At 44.1% G+C, this 24154-nt stretch overlaps 1 protein-coding gene across 1 annotated transcript; it reads right to left on the bottom strand.

Annotated features, from left to right (window-relative positions):
- Positions 1 to 11919: 11919 nt before the first annotated feature.
- FOXG1 (forkhead box G1) lies at positions 11920 to 13854 on the bottom strand. The gene has a single exon (XM_026513535.3). It carries the CDS (start codon positions 13851 to 13853, stop codon positions 12384 to 12386), a length of 1470 nt encoding a protein of 489 aa, XP_026369320.1. The 5' UTR covers position 13854; the 3' UTR covers positions 11920 to 12383.
- Between the last annotated feature and the right edge of the window lie 10300 nt (positions 13855 to 24154).

Here is a 24154-nt window from a genome sequence, read left to right as displayed (position 1 = left end):
CATGCCTATAGCAATCAAGAAGAATGGGTACAAAAGCACTTAATGCTATTAAAAAGACCTACCATATTAGACCAAGGGAGTCTTTATTAGACCACTTGAGTTGGACTGGAATGGATCATCCATCTAACCAGTGAAACAAGAAATCAGAGGAATGCCCGATTGCAGCCATAAAACACATTTCAGACTGAAATGGATTCCATCTTCATCCTGTCAACCAGAGAAATTATTTTAAAATTGTTTCTGCTATTATTGTTTGCATTATTATTAACATTTTATTTCTGTCATTATTGCTGCAGTTTTTGTTATTTTATTTTTGTTGTTGTTGCAGCTATTATACTATTCAACAGAAGTTTAGAAAGATTAGTCAGATTAATTAGTTTATTGGTAATTTAAAGCTGAAAACTGGTAATTAAGCCAAAAACCTAAAAATGATCGGGGATGATTCATACCAATGTAGGATTTGGGAGGAAGAGAGTCTAAATTTTGGATATAAAATTTGGCAGCTGTGAAATAAACAGGACTTGGGGATCAGAAATATGATAATTGAAATATTCTTAGTCACTCAACCTCTCCCCCTCCTCCAAATTCAGCTAAGATCATTCTGTGATTTGCTTGATAGAGGAAAAATACTATATTTGCTTTTGTTGACAGAGAACAAAGACCCCATGCTTATTCTTCATGTGATTTGCATTTGCACGTGGATTCCCTTGCTCAGGACATCCAAATACCTAAGCTTACTCCCCTCCAAGTTTGCCTCTCTTTGCTCTTGTTATTCACCTCACTGGAGAGGGTGCATCGTATAAGACAGGTATACAATTTCAGCCCTCTCCACAGACAGATTCCATGGAATATAAATTCAATAATGCAATTCTCTCCACAACAAGCTCTCTGCTCTCTTTCAAATATAATTAATGTTTTGATAGTGTAGTTCTTTAACTACATATATACACACAAAAACAGACGCACCCTCTAGCTTTGCTGTTTGTGCATTTAAAACAGAAATGGATGTGGCTCTTTCAGTGACTCCTAAAATTCCTCAACTCAGTCAGCCCACAGAGAAGAAATCTGTTTAGGTAATAACTGCACAGTCTGTTGTGTGCCCAGAAATATTTAAAACAATAAAAAATGCAGGCCCCTAGTTTTTGATAGTCATTTTTTGTCAAATTTCCTAGAAAATAAAGGATATTCTGAATTGATATTCTGATACAGACATTCACTAGATAACAGTCAAAATCAACAAAAACACGGTCCTAAACTACTGGTTGTCTTTTCCAAGTTTTGATGATGGAAACTGAATTTCAATACCTTCCATTTTATCCAATTGGTGCTAAATTAACACAGATGTATAAAAACTAGCAACCATAATAGACAAAACTACAATGACTTCCATAGAAATTGCTTACTCCATCAAACACCTCAGTCATGTTTTAGGTGGATTATTTCATTTAATTGCAATAATTGGTTGTATATTAACATATAATATGAAGTAGATAGAAAGAAAGATATGTAGATGACAATATGGCTAGTAGGAGTTAAGTGAGCAAATGCTGCTGAACTCCCATATTCAAATGTACCATATCCCTGATATGTCATTTCTACAAGCTGATTACAATTATAAGAGGACAAATAACCTTTCAGACTATAGGACATGATATATTTTCAGTATCTGATAACGAAAAATACATAACCTATGATTCTTAATCCAATGAAAATGTAAACTTTAATCTTCCCATATTGTTACTGAGTTGAAGAAGCTAGTTATTTGGAACTAATACACTGATTTCCAAGCATCTTGGCCATTTTGTTTCACTCCTGAGTGTGTATGAGGTGCTGGCAGGGGAAGCATTTTACACATTTCTCCACAAAATTTTTAGAGGGTATATGTAAAAGGGATTTCTTTTACCTCTTTTGAGGTTTAATGTTCTTACTCTTCTTGTAGTATTTGGTGTTTGGAATTGTGAGAGAAGATAAAAGAATGAACAAGGAAAGGAGAACATGTGGCTGATTCCAAGTAGGTCGTTTAACTGGAGGGAAAGAAACAAAAATATTTCCTCACTGCAGTTGTGCAAAGAAAGGGAAAAGTGTGTGATCCGTCAAGAGCTCACTTGTGCTTTTTGTTATTGTTTTAGATGGTGGCCCATCAGGGTTCCTTTTCCATTACTTTCCTCCAAATTGTTTTCCTTGAGAGCATAAATGTGGAAACTACTTGTCCCTTCATTCTCTCACAGGCTGATATTCAACAGCAAATATTTTAGTTAAATTTTCAATAGAAACAGTGTTTACAGTTACAGAGATTCAGTCTTAGTACAGAAGAAAATTACCAATCCCAGTTAGATAGACTTAACTTGATATTTGCTTGTGGTGAGCTATAAAATTTTATATATGTGTAAGATTTTTACAATATCGATCAGCAATGACATGTGAGCTATCAAAAAGAAATTTTCTCTGAGACTATGTTTGTTCTGATTTCTTCCTCGTTTTCCCTTTCAATTTGTTTTTGAAGCAGTGACATGATTACTTCTCTGACTCTCAAATGAGGTTTCCTTTGGCTCAGATTAATATTAAAGAAGATCACATACACGGTTGGAAAATATTGTTATTTTTCTTTAATGGGGAAAATTGGACTCCCGCGTGTCAGATCTGTGGTTTTCCGAAGGGCAATGGAAATGGTACTGACATCACTTTGCACTTTAACAATCGGATTTGGTCAGGGTACAAGTTGTTTGTTTAACCCGACAACTCGGTGCACTCCGTCGCACGCTTTGCACACTCATTAAAACGATTATTCACGACCTGTCGAGTGTTTTCGGGTTCATTCACAGGAAAGGCTTGGAGCAAGCGAGAGCAATTCAAGTCAACACTGTCCACTACCCCGTGCACGTGAGGACGAGCTGGTGCGTGCGTAAAAAGACGGAGGGAGGGGTGGGTGAGCACGCCTTAGCTATAAGTCCTGTTCATCCGATGCTCTGGAATTCTCAATCTCGTAAGAATGCCAAGAGTGCTTGGTCTTAAAAGGCTATGTCGCTGTGTTAACTTCAAGGGCTTGGCACAGGATAGAAAAATAAAATAAACCAAATAAACAAACTCAAATCTCTCCCTCCACTCCTCCTTTCAACCTTCTGCAAAGCTTGAGGTCCCGGGGCTCGCCCACCTTCTGCCTGCAGCTGCCGGACTGTGAGGCTCCACCTCTCACGTCGCGGAAGCTGAGGATAAAGTAGTTTCAGGAAAACTCGCTAGGGTGAAGAGATTAATTCTCTTTCCACCTCCCAGGCCCCTTTCGTTCTCAAGAAAGAATTCGGTTACTTTTCCTTTCTACATTTCTCTCGAATACTGGAGGGGGTAGCAGGAGCTGGGGGTGCAAGAGATGAAGAATATGACTGTTAACCATATTTGGTAGATGTCTTCCAAATTACTAGGAAAGACTCATCTCCCAAACTGCAAGCAAAATCCTATAAAACGAGGAGTAAATAGCCCTCGATAAATTAGGCCACTTTTTTTTTCAATTTTCAAGTCATCTTTCAACATTTTGTGATGATAATAAGCACAAACACGAATGAATCTCAGTCTCCCACAATTGCCTGTACCAATAAAAGACACACCCTGTGGTCTTTAGCTGTTGTATTTCTTCAAATGAGCCCTGATATATAACATTCACATGTGAGCTATTAGTTCAAGAGAAATGCCTATCTTCCTAAGGTGTAATCGTAGTATACACTAAATAATAGAACAGATGAGTGTATATATGCATTTAATATATACTGAAGAATTCTGGAATATCCCGTTCACTATGAGTACCTCCCCCAATAACTTAAAGTTAACAATACCATTTCTACATTCAAATCCTGCTGCCCCTTGATTTTTCATCAACATCCTTAGTAAACCCAGCGGCCAGCTTATTGTTATGAGAAAAACCTCGTCATGCCAACGGAAAAAGACAAGGCTCACTCATCGGTTTCACTCTATCATATCTGACATAATAAAATCATCTGTTTTTCTATTTTATTGAAACAGCAATACAATATGTGAAGAGAAGAATGGAAGTTTTCAAGTAGCATGAGGTTTTAATCAGAAACAGTTTTCTCATTGCTAAAAAGCAAGTACGAATAAGTAATTTTGTAAACTCTTTGGGTTGCTATAATTCACTATCAAGTTTACTTAAAATTGATCTGTCAAATGTGTTTCCTGTACAAGCTCTTTCATTAAAACCAACCTGCAATAATAATCAAGAGGCAGATGCTGAAATATGTAAGTAAATAACTTAAAGTCTGCATAAATACAAATCAATGCAGTAATAGACAACACTATCGATGTAGGAATGATCGATTTTAGTCTTCCAACCTGCAATCAGAGCTTGCAATGTATAATTAAAAGTAAAATTTTCAACTCTACTACTACTACTACTGGGAAAATAAATAAATAAATAAGCCCTGCTTGCTTCCTATTCTACCTGATTCTACTTTATTCCATCTAGAGTATTTCCGAAGGGGTGGGGAAGTACTCCACTTTTTCTAAGAAAGCTTTGTCAAACCTTAAAATGCTATTAATTATAAAAATTATAAAACTATCAAATAATGAAATTACCTCCTTTTTCTTGTTCCGAATTTTTCAATCTTTATCATAGCCTCTAATTATTCACACATTTTAATAGGAAGAACCCACGATAGTGCTTACTATTTTTAAAGATTCTTTTCCCCAACTCCTCTGATACTTTGGATTTAAAGATTCTTTCGTCTTTTTGTTAAAACGAATAAGAAAAATGTAATTTCTTTAATATACCCTGAAGCTCTCACACCTATGCCTGCATATACAAACAGTCTGAAACAAGAAAGGGGGAAAAAGCGTCTGCGTTATTCCAAAATTGTTTCATACGATGATTGTAAAACAGTGTCTGACTGAGAGAAATAAATATGCCTTGGATTTCTAGAAATCCATATCTAGAATGGTTCAGATTTTGCTTAACATTAAACTTCCTTTTTCAGACTATTTATCCTTGGAGGGCAGAATTAATTTAGATTAGCAAGAACCAGTGTATGATGGTTTTGAGTATTTAGGTTCTGAAGAGTAATGAAAATACGGTGTTCATATTTTTTTCTTAATCAACAAAGATGCTTATTTACATTCATCCTTGAATTACTGTGGTCCTTCTGGAGCACGGGCCTCTAAAAAAATTTCTTAGTTATGAAATTCAGCTTCTTTGAAAGTGATCTTTCTTACATAATATCACCTAAATATGGGTTTTGATTATATTACTATGTGACCAAGCATTCTCTGACTCCTCTCCTTCCCATCCAGGGGCAACTAGACTCAAATGGAAAATATCATCAGTTATTGTTTAGGGCTAATTTAACAGATAATTTAACTTCAAACAACAATGATCAGGTCATTCCATTTCAGAGCAGTGAGAAAATGAAAGAACCGAGAAACAACTCTCCCTAACTCCATACAGTTTTGGTCTTTCTGCCCAATCAACGGCATCAACAACAACGTCTGCCCTACAGACGTGGAGTAAGATACGTTTGCACCTTAAACGTGTTCTGATTCAAAGAAGGAGACACTAAGGGAATCAGAAAGGAGGGGGAATAAAACTGAAGAAGACCCAATTCAGGGAGTGCTAGCCCTGTAGGAAAATTCAACCTAAGGCGAAAATGAATAAACAAACACGTCTGGCAACGGAACACTTTGTTTCATTCGGACCCGAATCCCCAAATTTCGCAACGTGCAATGTGCTTTCCTCCCGTGCAGCTTTTCCGCAGGACCAAAGACCAGGGGAGAGGATCATACGGATTAAGCAACAGACCGTCAAAAGGACTTGGTGCGCTTTATCTCCCCTCTCACCCCCGCAGATATAATTTTGAGAATTATTTGATATTATTTTAAATGCCTTTTCTGATGACAACAATTTCGAGATTTCTGCCTACTTCAAGTTTTGATAGAGGGCCAGGTGAGGATGGAGTTAAAGCATCAAAATTGGGTCTTATGGGGGGATGGGGGCAGTCGGAAGTGGACGAGCTCTAGTCTGCACGTCCTTTTCTTCCCGTCCTCTTTCCAAGGCTGAAGCACCGCCAGAGAGTCTCCCACATCCGCGGGATGCTCTCCACACACCCAAACCCCGTCCACCCTCTCTCCAACCCAGGGCCACCCTCATTGTTAAGATAACTCCTATCCCAAGGCTAGCTCTTTTCCTTTAAGAACCCTTCACCTTGGACCACAGGCTTGGACAGAAGGGAAAATGGGGTAGAATGCGAAATAGAACGGGAGTAGGGAGTGGAAAAGAGAAAAGATGTCTATTACAGAGAAAACGGTTTTGTCAACTAGCAGATTAAGTGCTGAGATCTGAAACCGCACCAGGTAAACAAAAAGAAACAACTTCCAGGGGGAAAGGGGTGTGTGGGGGGGGAACAAGAATAAAAAGAAAAAAGGTGGGGAAGCGCGCCAGCCAAGGCTGTGGAGTCGATTTTCCAGGCATCAGCCAGTGTGAGCTCCCAAACTCAAAGCTCTCCTTGTCCTGGGCAAGAGCGCCCTCACCTTGTTGCTCCCTGCTCAGCGTCGGGCTTCGCGTCCGCGGCAATCTCGGCAGCCCCTTCCCGAAGCGCCTCTCCTACCCGGCTACCCGCCGCCAGCGCCGCCCCGACTCAGCAGCCTAAATCACTTTTCTACTTGATTCCAAAGGCCGAGAAAACAACGCCGCTGGGTCCCTGTCGCGGCGCCGTGCCCTTCTCCAGCTTCACCCAGGAGTCCCTGAGGCGCCGGGTAGGCTAATAGGAAATCTCGGCGAGGGCCCCACATTCGCTTCGGGTGAAGCTAACCTGTGTCTGGCGCGCTTCAGGCACTCTCGGGACAGCCTGGGTCTCGAGCTTACACTGCCGTCTCCTAAGTGTGCATTAAGAATCAATTATTTGCCTGAGATTCCCAAGGCCGGGAACCGGGATATTCCCATCAGGGACAAAGTCAAACCCAGAACGGTGCGCTTTTCCCGAGTCCTCCGAACAGGCGGAGGAGTAGCCTCCCACCCCGGTCCCTCTGCACTGTACCTGGAGCAGTTCCGCTAAATCCCGCGGGGACCCTCGCCTGACCCAGGCCAAGGAGCTGGGGGCGGAGGGCCAGATCTGGGAGAGGTTGGCAAAGTTAGTGTGAAAATAGGGGGAGGAGGGGCGTTCTACCAAAAAAAAAAAAAAAAGGGTGGGGGGGAGAGAGAAGAAGAAAAGAAAAAAGAACTTTAGAATTAGACAAGTCCTTGGCTCTGGAGCAAAGAGCTTTGTCTCAAATAGGGAGAACAAATGGGTAAGTTTGAACGTTAAGAAAGGTCCGTTAGGGTATTCTGGAAGCTGCGGCAAGACTCAGAAATCTTATTTCCACGAATTGAATTACTCTGTACTTTGGGACCTATTTCAGTCTCCCACTACCCCTCCTACGCATAAATTCGACTCGTTTTCTGTTCATTCCTCTTTGCCTTGTCTTCATCCTCTTTACTTAGGGATCCACGGTGACTTTCTGTCTACGTGGAAAAATCATGCATTCTCTCAGCTACTTCTGTTGATAGCGCGCCCGCTAAGGAAATTTTTCCAAAAAGAGAGGAGCACTTTAGCCCCGGACCTCAAAGTCGCGGTTTAAGCCTTAGTCAAAAGCAATCTGGCATAGCTCTCCTCCCCGAAAAGCACTTGCACTTACCAATCTTGGGGTAAGAGCGTCCCAGTCCTTAAACCTTTTTCTTCTGCATCCTTCGGCCAACACCAGGCAGAGTCTTGGGTGAGGGGAAAAAACAAATAGAAATCGGAAGGGAGAAAAGACACTCAAACACAACACTACCTCATAGATTCCCCGGAGCCACTTTGGCCTACATCCTCAGGATAAGGTCCAGGCGAACTAACCGCTAGAGTGGGGAAAAGGTCGGTTTGGGGGCCAAAAACTAAGAGGTGGATTATTTTAACTGCTGGTGGTTGGGGGAGGGGAGGCCCTAAAGGGAGGGTAGGGAAAGGGAGATGACTGGTATGAGAACACGCAAAAGAAAATCGAGAATTAAGCCCCTTTGAACTCTTACAGGTAGGTAGTTCTTAGGAAGAATGCAGACGTGTGTACTCGCGAAAGGAAAATCTAGATGACCCCTATTGTTTCCGTATCTCCAGGATCTGGCCTCAATTGGCTTCAAGTTGGGGTGGGGGGAGAGAAAGGAGAATTTTAATTCAAGTTTCACCTACCCTGCTTGTTGGAATAGCTGCGCAGATTTTCACGTTGGAGAGTTCCATCTGTCTGGCAGAAGCTGGAGTGGTGTTGGGGGCAGGTTATCTGGCGAAGTAGGAATGTACAGGAACCCCGCCCTCTAGGCACAGTTATACAACCCCAGCAACCTGTCTCAGCCAGCTCTAAAACCTCTAATGATCTTCACCTTCACCCTTTGTTAGCCTATTTCTCCAGCAGGCATTTAGTTCCAAACACAACTAGCCACTTCAGATATTTATAAAATTAATTTCTCAAAAGCAAAATTATTTCAACACAAACAAATTCCTCAACAATGTTGTAGGAAACACGTTTTTAAAACCACATTTATATATTTAGAGACGTAAATATATTCAATTTATCCATCTATTTGGGTGAAATATCCACCAACTTAAATATATACAATTATATCAATACTCTACAAGACTCATTTTTTGGGTGTTTCTACACTTGATTTTATGCAAGTCATATAAACCACATGAAATCTTCCATTGCCATAAAGATACTTGTATTGACCCTTGTTAGTTCTGGACTTCATGTTCACTTGACTTCCAGATTTGTAACAAGTTGCAGAAACATATTTGGAAGAATTCTCTCACTGCTCTAGTTTAAATGATTTTTCAAAGTTTTATATAGTATTAATCTGTTTTAACTTTATATCAGACACATTTGGGTAAAATACTTTAAACCTGGAGATAAACTGCAGTTTGGGATTTCAAGTTTTAAGTTATGATCATTTTCAGTTCCAAAATCTCAAAAAGAGCAAGCTTCATCTCATTAAAAATAATTATAAGTATGAAAGAAGAAAAGCTTCAAAAAGTTTTGAAGTGTTTTTCTGGCATAAGCTAATTTTAACTGGCAAAGGTTGGTGACAACAAATATCAACACAACATTACAACCAATTTGTTGCAAAAAAAAAATCTATTAAATGCCATGCGAGAACACTGTAAGCTTTTGAAAAAGATAACTTGAGAGATGATGGGACAGATTGAGATAAATGAAATGTTCATATTGGGCTTCAGGAGGCCTTCACAAATTTCTCTCTCTGTATATCCTCCCCCCTATCTGTATGCGTATTCAACAAGCTATTTTTACTCTAGTCACATCCATTATATATGTAACTCGGAGATGTATCCAAATAGAACTTCCACTCCAGTCCTTAGGTCCTATGAGTTCAAAGAAGTCAATTTTATGCTTGACCTCAAAGTATGAAGTTTGCCACTGAAATTCCATTTCTCAATCATGCAAATAAACATTTATCACAAATAAGTATACTTATTTAATATGGCCAGAAAAAAAAATCAACCTCATGGAGGAACTCTTTCTTCTCTATGTACTTTTTACCACAATACAAGAGTTCAACTTTCTTTTTAACTTTTGATAGGCAAAAGACTATTTCTTCTGTGCCAATACATTCTCATTCCACAAATAAAATCCATGGTAAAAGCAAACAATACATCATCACCTTTTTCAGTCTAAACACATGCTTTGCTTTGAGCTGTTTTAGTTCACAAATATGTAATGGGGGCTTTCCCTTGCCTAACCTCATTTACTTGGACTCTATTACTATTTTTAATATCAGTCATACGTTTGGCTTCTAAAACAATTTATTTGTGGCATTTTCTTTCATGCTTCATTCTGAAGAACTGTTACATTTCAAGAAAGTTGGTCCTCTGGTGAAACTGCTCTCTTACTAAGAAAATAAAATCACGTCCAGTCTGCTCAAAGGAGATAATTAAACTAGCTGTCTTGGCCTATTTTAGTCAATTTCCCATTTGTGTATATTTGGTTCCAGCTCTTTTAATTTTCCTGGACTTTATCTTTCTATCTTTCTTAGATAGCATTCTCTGTCTCTTTCTTTCTTTTTGGTAGTGGGAGATGCCCCCCCCCACACACACAAGATCCTCTTTCCCTTTCTTTTCTCTCTGTCTCTCTCTTCTCCATCTCTCCCTTCCACAACCCACCCATCCCTATGTCCCAATATTAACTATTCTGCATTTCTATTTCAATCTATTTGAGTCAGCTTGCTCTTCTCCTAAGCTTTTTTTTTTTTTTTTTTTTCTTCTTTTTCCCTGAGCAACTCTCTAAGTGTTTGCCGATAACATCTTGGGGACAGATTATTTTTCATTGGGCCCATTGTAAGAAGTAGCCAGCTTATTGCATTACTGCAGAACACATTTCAGACTATACAATTGTAACAAATGAACAACTTGTCCTCCATAGACTCTCCACAGGATCCAATTAGTTACTAAACCTTTTACTTAGGTTTTCTAATTATTTTCTGGAGTAATAGCAATTGGGATGCTGAAACAATTCAAAAAATGTTTTCATTTTGTTTCAGATTGATATGTATGCATATATATGTATATATATATGCATGCATATGTATACTGTAAGTTAAAACAAAATTATGACTGTAAGCAAAAGGAACAAATCTCTAGATTAAATTATACAGACATTTAAAAGGGAATGAAATAAATACCTCTATGTTGTAAAAATGAAAGAAAAGGAGAGAGAGGCATTTTACTTCTTCTGAACATCTAGAATTTTGTTATAATTAAAAATAAAATATAAACATTGATCTGCAAGTCATTACAACAGGTGATCACTTCAGCAAATCTATATTGCAACTTCAGCACATCTTTATTAGAACTCTTTCATTGTGGGTAAACAGCCACAAAAATAAATGCTGACTTAGAAAGTATAAATACAAATATTTAAACAAAAATATTTGCAGCATTCATAGCGCAAATTGTACCTGAACTGAAGGGCTCTGTGTGTCTATATATATATTACATATGTGTGCATTATATTCACTTCTATCTAACCATATACATATATTTATTTATAATTTGCCAAATGCTATAAACAAGATACCTGAAACAAAATATATAAAAGGTAAGCATTCTATCAACTGATTCGAAAATAAACACAAGGTAAATAGCTATGCACATAAAATTATCATTTTTTTGCTGTATATCTACAGAAACTTGAAGATATCAGCTGCAAAGACTATACTTTCTTTAAAGCTAGTGTTTATTAAATAGCCCGCTCCTTGTAAAATTTGATTCCACAATGGAAAAAAAATACTATTTTAATTTTTAAAGTCTCCATTCAAATGAAAGGAGCAGTTGAATTTTAGTTGGCTGAGAAAGCCTTTGAATTCCCTAGAACTTTAATGGTCTTTTTAAATTAGCTCTATTTAATAAAAGAGACAAAAGTATCAAGATATATATGAATTTAGCCTATTTTTTATTTCTGTGTGTTCATAGTAAACATTTTTGTAAGTGACAAACACGGGCATATGACCACAGTATCACAATCAAGAAATTTTAAGACAACATTAACAATCACTCAAATTTATGCGGCATTTGCGCAACACAGGTTACATATTTGCAAGGTTTACCTATAAGTACAATAGGTATTAACATTTCACTACATTTAGAAAAAATAAAAGTGACCTGTTAGTGACCACATACATCAAAATATACACAACACAAACTGAAGGCAATCATTAATTTTGTCCCCTTCCGATTCATTTGAATGGGCAGTGCTGCCAACTGAAACAACTTTCCTTTTTTTTGTTTTTTTTTTTTTGTTTTTGTTTTTTTAATACTTAGCATACCAAGTGCATTTTAGAACCCAATCTTTGGTCTAAAAGTAAACAAAAGAAAAAGAAAACAGTTTTTTAAAGAAAAGGACAAAACAATAAATGGCCAAAATAATTTCTTGGGCACCTTTACTACGAATGCTTCTTAAATACAAATTACAGTTTAACATTTTAAAACTCTCCCCATAATTTAGGTTGTTCTCAAGGTCTGCGTCCACCATAAAGATCCATGATAACTTATAATACTGCACACATGGAAATCTGGCGGCTCTTAGAGATAGACTTGTCAGGTTTGAATGAAATGGCAAAGCAGTCACTATTTAGATACACAATCTACTATAATTTTGACTTCCAAACCTTATATTCTACAATGTATTCTCCCCACATTGCACCTCGCTGACACTCCACACCTTGTTAGAATAATAAACAATCCTAAAGACTGAACAAACGTACAGAAATGGGGGGGGGCTTAATAAAAAATACCTGGACTTATTTTTTAATTATCATTTACAATGCAAATGTGTGTAAAACGTTCACTTACAGTCTGGTCCCAGGGATGTTAATGTATTAAAGGGTTGGAAGAAGACCCCTGATTTTGATGTGTGAAATAATCAGACAGTCCCCCGGACAGTCCCGTCGTGAAACTTGGCAAAGAGGGTCTTAAAGACTCACAGGGCAGGGTCGAGGGGGCCTGCGGAGATGTGGAGGACGACGCGGCCCGGGCGCTCATGGACGTGCTGCTCTGCGAAGTCATTGACGGGTGCGGGACGTGGGGGAAAAAGTAACTGGTCTGGCCCGCAAGCAGGTTGACCGAGCAAGGGTTGAGGGAGTAGGTCCCGGAGCAGGGCACCGACAGGCCGCAGGGCACCGAGGCGGCGAGCGCGGCGGCCGTGAGGTGGTGCGTGGCGTACGGGATCTCCCCGTTGACCAGCCGGTCCACGCTCAGGCCGTTGGCCGTGGAGAAGGAGTGGTTGTTGCCCAGCGAGTTCTGAGTCAACACGGAGCTGTAGGGCATGGGGTGGCTGGGGTAGGCCGACGTGGTGCCGTTGTAACTCAAAGTGCTGCTGGCGCGGGGGTGGTGCAGGGATAGGAAAGGCGACATGGGCCAGTAGAGGGAGCCGGCGCGGTCCATGAAGGTGAGGCCGGTGGAGGTGAGGCGCGCCCCGCGCTTGAAGGCCAGCTTGGCCCGCGACGTGGTGGAGCGGCGCCGCAGCTTGCCCGTGGTGCCGCCGATGAACACGTCGTCGCTCGACGGGTCCAGCATCCAGTAGTTGCCCTTGCCCGGGTCGTCGTAGTGGCGGGGCACCTTCACGAAGCACTTGTTGAGGGACAGGTTGTGGCGGATGGAGTTCTGCCAGCCCTGCTTGTTCTCGCGGTAGTAGGGGAAGTTCTTCATGATGAACTCGTAGATGCCGTTGAGCGTGAGCCGCTTCTCCGGGCTCTGCCGGATGGCCATCATGATGAGTGCGTTGTAGCTGAACGGCGGCTTCTCGTACTTGCCGTTCTTCTTCTCGCCCTCCTTGCCCCCCTCCCCGTCCTTGCCGCCCTCGCCCGCCCCCTTCTTCTCCTCCCCCCCGGCGCCGGCGCCCTTCTCTTTCTCGTCCGGCCCGACGGGCGCCAGCTCCCCGGGCCCGCCGCCCGGCTCGCCCTTGCCACCCAGCCCGTCCGCTTTGGCCCCGTCCAGGGCGGCGGCCGGTGGCGGCGGCGGCGGCGGGAGCAGCAGCTGCTGGGGGCCCTTGTCTTCGTCGGCTGCCGGGGCGCCCCGCGCCTGGGGGGGCTGCGGTGCCTGGGGCGGCGGCGGCGGCGGCGGCGGCTGCTGCTGCGGTGGCGGCGGCGGTTGCGGGGCGGGCGGCGGCGGGTGGTGGTGGTGATGGTGGTGGTGGTGGTGGTGCTGGGGGTGGTGGCTGTTGTGGTGGCCGTGGCTCGCGTGGTGGTTGTCGTTCTGGACCGCCTCTGGCACCAGGCTGTTGATGCTGAACGAGGACTTGGGGATCATTTTCACCTCTTTCCTATCTCCCATGTCCAGCATCACCCAGTCGTCGGGGGGGAAACGGCGGCGGCGGCGCGGGAGCGGGACAGCGGCGCGGCGGGCGGCGGCGACCGGTGGGTGCCGAGCGGGGCGCGGGCGGCGCGGGCGGCGGCGGTGGCACTGAGCGCTCCGGCAGCAGCGCAGTTGGACCGCAGGCTCCGGCGCTGGCAAGTCATGTAGCAAAAGCAGCAACCACCCCTCAGGAATTAGAAGAAAAAAAAAAAGGAAAAGAAAAAAAGAAAGAAAGAGAAAAAAGAAACAACCACCGCCCCGGGGGTGAAGCTCCCTCGCTCCCAACTCTACTTCTTGGTCTCCCCCCCACCCCCCGCTCCCCCCCCCTTCTGCTGCTTCCTCCTCCTCCTCCTCTCGCAGCAGCAGTCACAGCAGCAGCAGCAGCAGCCCAAAGGGGGGGAGAGCCGGGCGGCGGGCGGGCGCGTCCCGGAGCGGCCGCGGCGAGGCTGGGGAGACAGCGATCGAGGCGGCTATAGCCACAATTAATTTTCCGAGCTACAGGCGCACACTAGGGCTGTAAAAAAATTTTTGGTTTAACCTTTCCTACCGCTGGGCCAATCAGAGCCGGCGGCGTGCGGGAGCGTCTCTCCTGCCGTCGACCAATCGGCGGATCCGGGCCCACCCACCCCCGCCCCGCCCGCCGGCTCCCGCCCCCTCGGCGCTCGCCTCCCCCTCACCGCGGGCCTGGGCCTCGCGGCCGCGCGGAGCCACGTAGGGATACGCCGCCGGGAGCACGCTGCGCCGCGGCCCTTCTCAGCGCCCCCTCCACCCCCTCCACCCCGCGGGTCTGCTCGACCGAAATCCCCCTCTTAGGGCAAATAGCTCACATTTCCGGCTGCCTTCTCACTGTATTGGGTCATCTTCTTTTGAGCGTCAATATTTGTCGTTATTGATTAAAGTTTGTATTCAATTTTATTTTTAAAAGCGGGGGCGGCGGCGGCAGCGGTGGTGGAGCGAAGAGTGGGAGTGCAGGGAGAGGATGCAAGGACAGGGCAGGAAATGGAGGAGGAAGAGGCGAGGCGCTACTTTCCCGAGTCGGCCCCGCAGGCCCGGGTCGGCATTTCTGAGCCCATAGGAAAACTGTGCCCCTGTAGGTAACACTTCAGCGAGGCTTTGGATGGTTGGGGAGGGAAGGCCCACCCCTGGCGTGGGAAGGGGGGTGTCCTGCACCTTGGGGGAGGAGGGTCTGGATGGGGTTTGGAAACGGAGGGATGAGGAGGAGGAAGTGGGCTGGCGAGCGCGGGGCCAAACAGGGGTTACTTACTCAGTTCCTGCGGCCGGGCGGCGGCGAGCTCGGAGCTCGGGCGCCGCGGGGAAGCCGGGCCTGGGGCTCCCGGCGCTGCTGCGGCGGCGGGCGGGGGCGGCTCAGTGGTGGGCGCCTATGATAGCCTTCCGAAATGAGGGGTGCTCAGAGAGAAAACAATACCAAACAGTCTCGAAATAAACCAGGTAACACATGCTATGTATATGTGTCTCTTCCTTCCCCTTCTCTCCTGCTCCAGACCGTCGCTCACACGCTGGGTGACTCGGTGTCGTTTTCTCTTCGCCGCTCGAGCGTCTCCTCAGCTTCTAATCCGAATTGGAAGCGAGTAGCCGCGAGCGATCACCCTGGAAATGTTTCATTTTGCTTGTTGACATTGGAGGGAAAATAAGGGTGGGCGGCTATTTCTTTCCGTTTTTTTTTTTTTTTAAGCCTTCCTGTTTTCACTCCCTCTTTTCTTTTTTCTTTCCGTTTCTCAAATGCTTTTGATTTGTGCGGGCCTTAATGCTGAAATAACCGCATGCTGAAGCCAGCCCTTTCCCACCCTGAATGCAGATGGAAGGCAACTAGAAGCCTTGGGTACGTGGGTCCCACAATCCCAGCTTCTTGGGCTTTAGAACTGGGAAGGTTCGGTTGAGGGCTGAAGTGAGTGGGGAGATTGTGATTCGGGGGCTTTAAAAGGATCCCGTGGCCAGGGGCAGGGCTAAGGCCCAGCATTTCCCAGGGATTGGAATTTGGTGCGGAGCACACTGATCAAAGGCTGTTTCATCCCACATGGGTACGAAACATACCACATTTTACGGAGGATGTAGCCCTAGAGAAGAGGGAGGTGGAGGAGAAGCATAAATGAAAGGCACTTTCCCCCTCCTCTATTATAAATAATCATAAAATGTAAACATTTACTCACTTTGATAAATATCAATTAAATTGTCTGGCAGATTTAGTATTTAAGAAAAGGAAGGAAGAAAAAGCGGTGCCTATGTGTGATGTTTAAGTTCAATTCCAATATAAAGAATGCAATTGATGAATACAAAAATACTCAGGTTAATATGGAGTTATTGCCCTCTCCCCACCCCATTCCCTACCTTGAAATCCTGAGGAAGAGAAAGAACAAACTCTGAAGAAAACAGCAAACAATTACAAATAGCTAATGATTTTAAACATCTCTATTAGGAATACCATAAAGAAACTTTAAACATTGGACTAACCTCATCTGTCCTTCCGCTGTATGTATGTATCCCCCCTCCCATTTCTACATATTTCCTTACTTAAGCTATATTTACATGTGGGAAAGTTCAAGGGTCCCGGCTATCAACGTTGATAGTGACATGGCCCCAAACACTGACTTCTAAGCTCCAATTTCTTACAGAGCTGGGTGAGCTAATGGGCTTTGGGGACCGGTTGGAGAGATCTGTGAGCCTTCCTCTTCTTTCTGCTTACTTTCCTCCTTTTAGTCTTCTCCCCTCCTCAGGCCTGTTATTCCTACTTTTCCTCAACTCACTTTCCTCCCTCCTCCCCTCTTCCTCCCACCTCCCCACTCGCTACCCCCCTTCTCCTCCGTCTATTCCTCTCCCTCACTCCATTCCTCCACCTACTCCTCCCCATTTCTCCCCCCACAACCCCCCTTCTCATCACCACTTATAATGGCACACAAGGGCTCCCTCTGAGGTGGACGGCCCGGTACGTTTTCGTAGTCGGTCTAGCGTGAAATGATTCGGTGTAACCGGATTCTTGGGAAAGGACAGGTTACGTAAACATTTACTGATGTGGAGTAACTATACTATTTGTACTCTGATATGCAGGAAGGAAAGTGTTGATTAACACAGAAGAAAAAAAAGCGAAATTAGCTGATTGCATGCTCATAAGTGCAAGCTGTCATTGAACTGCTTTTAAAATAGACACAGCTGGGTGTTTGTGTTGAAAAATTTCTTGTGTTTTTGCTAATACTGAAATAAGCATGATTTTGTATACCAAACATTTTCAGATCATTAAAATTTGTAATCTGTGCTGGTTTTAAACACAAAGAAAAGAAACAGAATCATTTCGATGTAAAATTTGCTGATATTATATTAACTCAATCAGGTCTGTACAAATTGTGCATTGTGCCTCCTAAAATCTGTTTGATCAATTTAATACACAAAGTGCCAAACGTGGGTATTGTTTGTTAACATTGGACATTTTATTCAAATCTGAGCTCAGCAGCAAACTGGAGGAGCATTCCTTGAATACAACACCAGCACTGACTGATGAATTTTTAATGTTTTAAAGGTGTTTCTTAGGTCAAAGCTGAGTGTGCATTGTTTTGTAATCTTGCATAAAATTTTAGCAGGTGAAAATAAGTTTTTCTTTTGTTTACTTTCAAAAAGCAAAAACTGGGGTCTGCTAATGAGAGCTGTAATAATCTGGTTTGATGTGCCAGGAGCTTATATTGACTGGGAAAATATTTTGCATGCAAATTAAGAATGTGTTATATTATTTTAAGGATTGCATGGATGCAAGTCTCAAAATAGGATATTTGTGTAGGAATAAATAGATTATACTAAAGATCTATTCTCCCTGATAACAGAGGTCACTTGCAATCTGGGGGGAAGTGAATTTATCATCCTTTTAATAATTTTAATGGACTTTATGATGAGATAGAATACTGTGTGTATATATATATATATATATATATATATATATATATATATATATATATATATATGTAGGCTTGTTCAACAAAACATGCACTATTTACTCAGCAGCCCACATTTGTCTCAGCAATGGCTTCTTTTTAGAACTGCTACTAGATGAAATGGAGGGGGAGGGGGTACTTGGGCAGAGCATTGTGCAAGTTGAAAGTCCCTGGATGGAGCTTTGTAAATCCTACCAGTCAATTTGGGTGCAAATTGGATTTGAAGGACTGCCCACGTCCACCTCGGGCTTCTGTCCTAAACACATGAAGCCACAACTCTGTATTTCCACCTCACTCGGTCCCTATGATTACTTTCAGAAGACAGAGGGCATCCAGTGGTCTCAGCTCTAAAACAAATTCTACTAGTTTCTCATCATCAGCTTAATCTTGATCTCTCACACATGAACATCTATAAATGTACACTGTTAACGAATCAAAGCATAAGTCAGAGCAAATGTAATTTTCTGGTATATACAGTGGTAAACATCTCTCCTTCTCTGTCTGCTGTCCCACCCCATCACCTCCCCCCAAAAGAGGACAGGCCTTGTAAAGAGTGAGCAGTTCCAACAGAAGAATTGCTTGGGAAATGAATTAGATTATTTCATCTCTAGCTTTAATTAATAACCAAGGCTCCACAGCCTATTGCATCTGAGTAGGGAGCAGCACGCTTAGTTTTTTCATTTGGCGGTATTACATTAAATCTTCCTTAAGGCCTTTTTCCTGCTTTCTGTCGGTTTTTCACTTATTTTTTTCCCTTGTTACCTGCTGGTTAAAGAGGGCGGGCCATTTTTTACCTAAAATGCACTTTGCTTTCAGCTCCCTGGACAGAGTGTCCTTGGAGTGGCACCAAGCTCTGGCTAAAGCTCTCTTCCTGCAGATGCATAGGGAGTCCCTGACCCCGTGACGTTTGGGAACAAGTGGAACTCACGCAGAGGCATCCAGGTATTTCCAGAGACTGACGAGCGAGGTCTGCAATCCCTTCCTAACAGCAGGTAATGGTGCTAACATTTAGTGATTATAAGTTACTCTTTAGCGTGTTGTATCCTTGTTCTGTGGGTTTTGGTTACAGGTTATACGATTAGGTTTGCGAGAACAGTAGTGAACTAAACTTCTCAGTAAGAGGTCTTCACACCAGGGAAGTGTTACTTTTCTGCAGCAGCCCTGCCTCGTCACTCATTAGGGAGCTGCAGGTTGTCAAGCGGCTGCTCTCAGCACGCACGCGCGCACCCCCAATATCCCCGGGGGCGCGCACATGTGTGCGAGCGTGTGTGTGCGAGCGTGTGTGCGCGCGCACAAGCACACACACACACACACACACACACACACACACACCGCACTAAAACTAAATTAAGAAGCCGATGATTAAGACAAGCGTCTACTAGGCCTGTCATTTCAGCATCCTTCCATCATAACATTGTGGCACCGGCAATTTTGTTTGAGAACCTCGAGAAAAAAAAAAAAAAAAAACTATGGGAGAGCCTCGTATTCGAGAATCGAAATGTTTAACTGGTATAAGCTATCGAAGCTCCAGAAGTGAGAAAGTCCAAGGTAAGGAGAGAAGAAGGCCTGGGGAGAGACCCCTGGGACTCCCCAGGTAGGTTTCTGTGATGCTGTCAGAGGTTCCAAGCTCTCTGAAGGCAAGTACATACTCATCCAAAGAAACCGCAGGAGGTCTGCAACAAAATACACTCGGGAGTAGCTTCTTCCCAATGGAGAGCCAGGCACAGAGAGATGGACAATGAAATATCACCCCAGGGCCAAGGACTTTTAAAAAGTCTCTCGGAGCCTTTCAGTCAAATACTCTACACATTTTTCGTAAATATAAAATGCCCACTACCGTTTACTTGTTTCCTGTTATTTGCCAGGCCCCTCAAGACCTCCAGGGGTAGACAATTTTCGGAAGGAGTTGAGTCCCTAATAGTGTGTGGGCAAGCCTGTTCCATTTCTTGACCTGATCCAGTTGGGAGATATGCTCCCACACCTTTTGGGCAAGCGTGCTCTGAGAGGTCCTTTTTCTCCTCTCCTTGCCCGAGGAAATGGCACAGCTCTTCCTTCAAAGGGGTCAGGAAATGCTAAAGAGAAAGACAAAGCATTGGACGGGTGACGGTAAAGGAGAATGACGAGAATGATGGAGGGCTTTAGCTTTAACCCTGGAGTCTGTCTGAAAAGGGAGGAACTGAGATTTGGCAAAAGTCAGCACACAAGATAATGGATTTTCCATCAGTGGGACACCAAAAGAAGGAGAAAAAGAAAGACTTCGTAAATATATCAGGCTGAAAGAAGAACTTACAGGCCTCAAAATTCTGAGCTCCTAACTACCCTGTCACTGTTCTCCTGAATTAGTTGGAGCTCCAGTTTGATCTCCCGTAGGAGCCTGAATAATCGACTTTGGGAAGCGTCATAGCACTCTTCGGAGAATGTGGTGCATCCAGTCCCCTCTATTTGGAAGCACCCTTTAACAGGCCCCCCCAAACTCCAGTCTTTGTGAGGAAAGATGGATCGGTGTTAGTCGCGGTTTTTAGGTGGTCAACTCTCAAAGGTACACGAAGAGCACTGAACAGCCCAGGGTCCGTATAGGACAGTGATGAGCGTGTTTGAGAAAACGCTCGAACCCACTAATGGTCTGTGAAGGAATGAGGAGAGAGAAAACTGTGAGCGTTGGCTTGGGCAGGCCAGAAGGCACGCTGAGCAGCCTCTATGACAGAGTCCCTCTTCTCATGGGGAAAGTCAATGAGAGAAAGTAAACTGTTTGCTAATCCAGTACATCAACTCCCTTTTTAAAAACCCAGATGGACAAACCAACGAGCCAGTTTCGACGTCCTGCCTATCTCATACCCACCTGCCTCCTCACTCTCGAACTGCGGTTCCTGTGGGTCGCCCCCCTCCCCCTCCTAATAGCGATGGAAAATCTGTTGGAGCAGCGTTTCCCAAAAGGTCCTGATCTTCTCCCTCCCCCGCTCTCCCCGAGAGGCTTTAACCCCGACAGTTCCCGGCGAGGAGCGTCGCGGAGTCCCGGCTCCCGGGCCAGCCGCTCCTCCCTGCGCACACCCGCGCGCCTGCCCGCGCTCCTTTGTCGCCGCCGAGCCTGCCGAGCGCACTCGAGCTAGAGGACTTGCTTTTAGGTTTCGTTTCCGGATTCCCCCCCCTTATAGTTACCTTTCCAGACGAGGTGTCTCGTGTTTGCACATCACGCCGGAAGCACGCACACAGATCAATATTTTTGGGCTAAGAGGTCATGTGCTACGATGAACGCGGAAAAAAAAAAATAGAGACCAGTTAATGGTTTTAAGCTTATAATTTGTATAACCTCAGCTCCTAGTTAAAAGACTAGGGTACGTGTAGGTGAAGTTAATTCGAATATTCAGTTACATGTAAGGGGTGTTGAACCCAGTAGGGGAAACCAGTTATACCCCTATTTCGCTCCTGCCCTCTGGAAGGAGCCGCATACGGGGAGGAGAGGAGCGGCCAGGGTAAGCTAGACGCAGAATCGCGTCAGGACCAAGTTTCCGTTAGCATGTGAAAACAAAACACCCCGACTCCTCCGTTTCAGAATCTACAACAAAGGTAGCGGGGGGGGGGGGGGAGGATGGTCACTTTTATTTTAAAAACAATCCTCGATTCTTCTTTACCAATTTTAGTATCTTCCTTCTGCGTTTGTCCTAAGGCACGCAGGAGAGAAAGTAATGTTCACGAAAAAAGCACGGTCGGCAAAGTTTGGCTCGTGAGCGTGTGAACTATGAATCATCACGGTGAAGAGGTTTTCTTTTTTTCTCACTCTTTCCTTTTCTCTTCGGAGCGTGAACCTGTTAGATAAGAGAGATGAGGCCACGAGGAAGTGGAAACGTTGAAAAAAGCCCAGCTCCTTTGGAGAGCAGCCTGGCAGGCGGCGGCCGAGCGCTGTCTAGGAGCTGAGCGGCGCGGGGCTCGCTCCGGAGCTGTCCCAACTCCTGCCCCGGCGGCCGCGGGCCACACCCAACGCTGCCCTGGGATCGCTGCCCAAGCAGCCTACCCTTTGGCCTTGGAGTAAACAGCCCAGAGGAGGAGAGATCGGCCCCCAGTCGGGCCGAGTGTCTGCTCTCCAGCTCCGAGCACTAAACTGGGTCCGCAGGTTTTCCTGGAGGAAGCTGGAAGTCCGACCACAAAACAATCAAAGGATGGGAGACAATAGATTTTTAGAGAAGTCTGGAGTTACACTTGAAACATTATTTTTCTCATTAATTGGAAGTAATTCCCTTTCCCTATTTATATGTATGTACACGCTATTGATTACACACGCGATTTACTTGAAAAATGCTTAGAGTATTTTTTACCACACAGTCCTCGTTCTTTGTCTCCTCAAGCATTTTCAGCTGATAGTGTGGCTGGTTGGGATCAATTAGCAGTGGATTTTGCCCCAAGATTGCTCCCCAGGGCGGACAAATGGAGCCAACTCATCTCCAGCGATGTGTTTCGCCCACGTGCATATCCACGCCAGGGCTTTAGAAACAGTTCAAAATCCCCAGCCTTGGTTTCACTTGATTTTGTTGTTGTTGTTATTGATAAATATTGGGTCATACACCAGGCACTTGTCAGAGCCTTTGGCTCAATCTCGCAGCTGCAGCTCCTAGCGGGGCATTTGAGTCGTGTCCTGGGAACTGGAGGGATGTATTGGGAGAAGAAATGCACATTCCCTGTTCCTTCAGTTGCAGAGATGGTCTCTTAAAATCCTATGTCCTGTCTGTCTGCTGTCACGTTTATTTCTTGATTTGTTCAGATATGTGAATATTGGATAGCTGCTTGTGTCTTTTCATGTATCTTTTTGTTGAAATTGTCTTTAAAAAAAAAGGAGAAACTATTGATCCCAGTCCTTTAAGTATATCTGAAACCAAAAAGAACATAGGCGAGTAGACAGATAATTGCAATTACGGGCTGAGTAGGGGTTTCCCGGTGGTGCTAGTTGGGTAAGTAGGACATTTGGGGGTTGTGTAATTGGAGTAATATATACAGTTTATCTTTCGGCCGTGCTGTGCATACTCTTTCCCTTGATACATATCGCACATGAACTGAACCCATGGTCGGCTTGTCTTGGCATGTTTGAGGCTCCAGACACCCAACAGTATCATTACAGGAAAGAGACAAAACCCCAAAGACTCCAGGCAGGGAGCCGACTGCCTTTGGGGTGAATGGGGAGTTTGTCTTGGCGTTGGACTTTTCGGGTAAGCGCAACCACTGGTTCAGACTGCCTGGCAGCCAGAGTTCAGGTCTTCCCTGTGCTGAAGTGCAGAGAGGGGGTGGGGATAGGGGTGGGGAAAAAAACAGCTGATTTTCGACATTTCAAAAGGACTCTTTCTATTTATCAGTGTTACCGAAGTGTACGTTACTGGAGAAACAACAAAACAAGCATAGAGCTGCAATTTTCAAGAAAATAGGATCCCCAAATATAAAAATAAAAAAGTAGCAGATAAGATGTATAATTCAATCAAATTACACAAAATTGCTTGAAAATCCAGAACAGTAGCGATCCATTATGCCTCTGTTTTATTAGTGACAAGTACAATTACTCTAAAATAAAGAACACTGGTGAATATATAATTGGCTGTAATCATGTTAGTGTTTGAATAAAAATGACGGGAACATTTAACACTTTGACAACAAAATGTTCAGAAATAACTTATTTATTCAAACAGTTTTTATTTTCCACCAAGTGAAGGAGAAACACAGTTTGCTTAGGAAAATCAATGACTTTTCCCTACAATAAATAAATATCCAAAAGGGGGAAAAACAGCCCCACACCTCTATATTATTACTATTATTTTTTTTTAAACCAGCAAGAAGCTTAATCCTGTGTTTGGAGTCAGCACCCGCCTAACAGTTGTTGGGTACCAACGTCCGCCACCTAGAGGAAGAGCTCTGCAGCTCACCCAACGCCAACCCGTTTTCCCGCGGTGACCTCGGGAATCAAACTTAATATTCCTTTGCAAATCGCTCTCCAAACTAACTCCCCCCTCCCACACCCCCTCACATCCCCTTCCGCCCTACAACATCGTCACAATATTTTCTTAGTAATTGCTCTGTGCAATTGACAGAAGCGCCAAGTCTCCGGCAGCGCGGTGCTCTCCCAGCAAAGCGCCAGAGCGCTTTGGGAAACAGGTCAGGGAATATTTGGGTCTGAAGCGATAATCCATTTTTATCCAAAATTCGTCCAGAGCGTCCTGAATCCGGGTCTCATAAAGCAACATCTGATGCCGACACCACCACATTCCAGGGCTTTTTTTAAGGGCTTTCTTAGAGAAAACAGCCCGGATTCCTCTGTCGGCCAGTTGCTTACTGCGGGGCTTTCCCCGACTTCTCGTCAGTCCATGGTCCCCTCCACCC

The sequence above is a fragment of the Ursus arctos genome, unplaced genomic scaffold (genome assembly GCF_023065955.2).
Source record: "Ursus arctos isolate Adak ecotype North America unplaced genomic scaffold, UrsArc2.0 scaffold_37, whole genome shotgun sequence".
NCBI classification, from domain to species: Eukaryota; Metazoa; Chordata; class Mammalia; order Carnivora; family Ursidae; genus Ursus; species Ursus arctos.
This window is presented reverse-complemented; position numbering and strand designations above follow the sequence as displayed.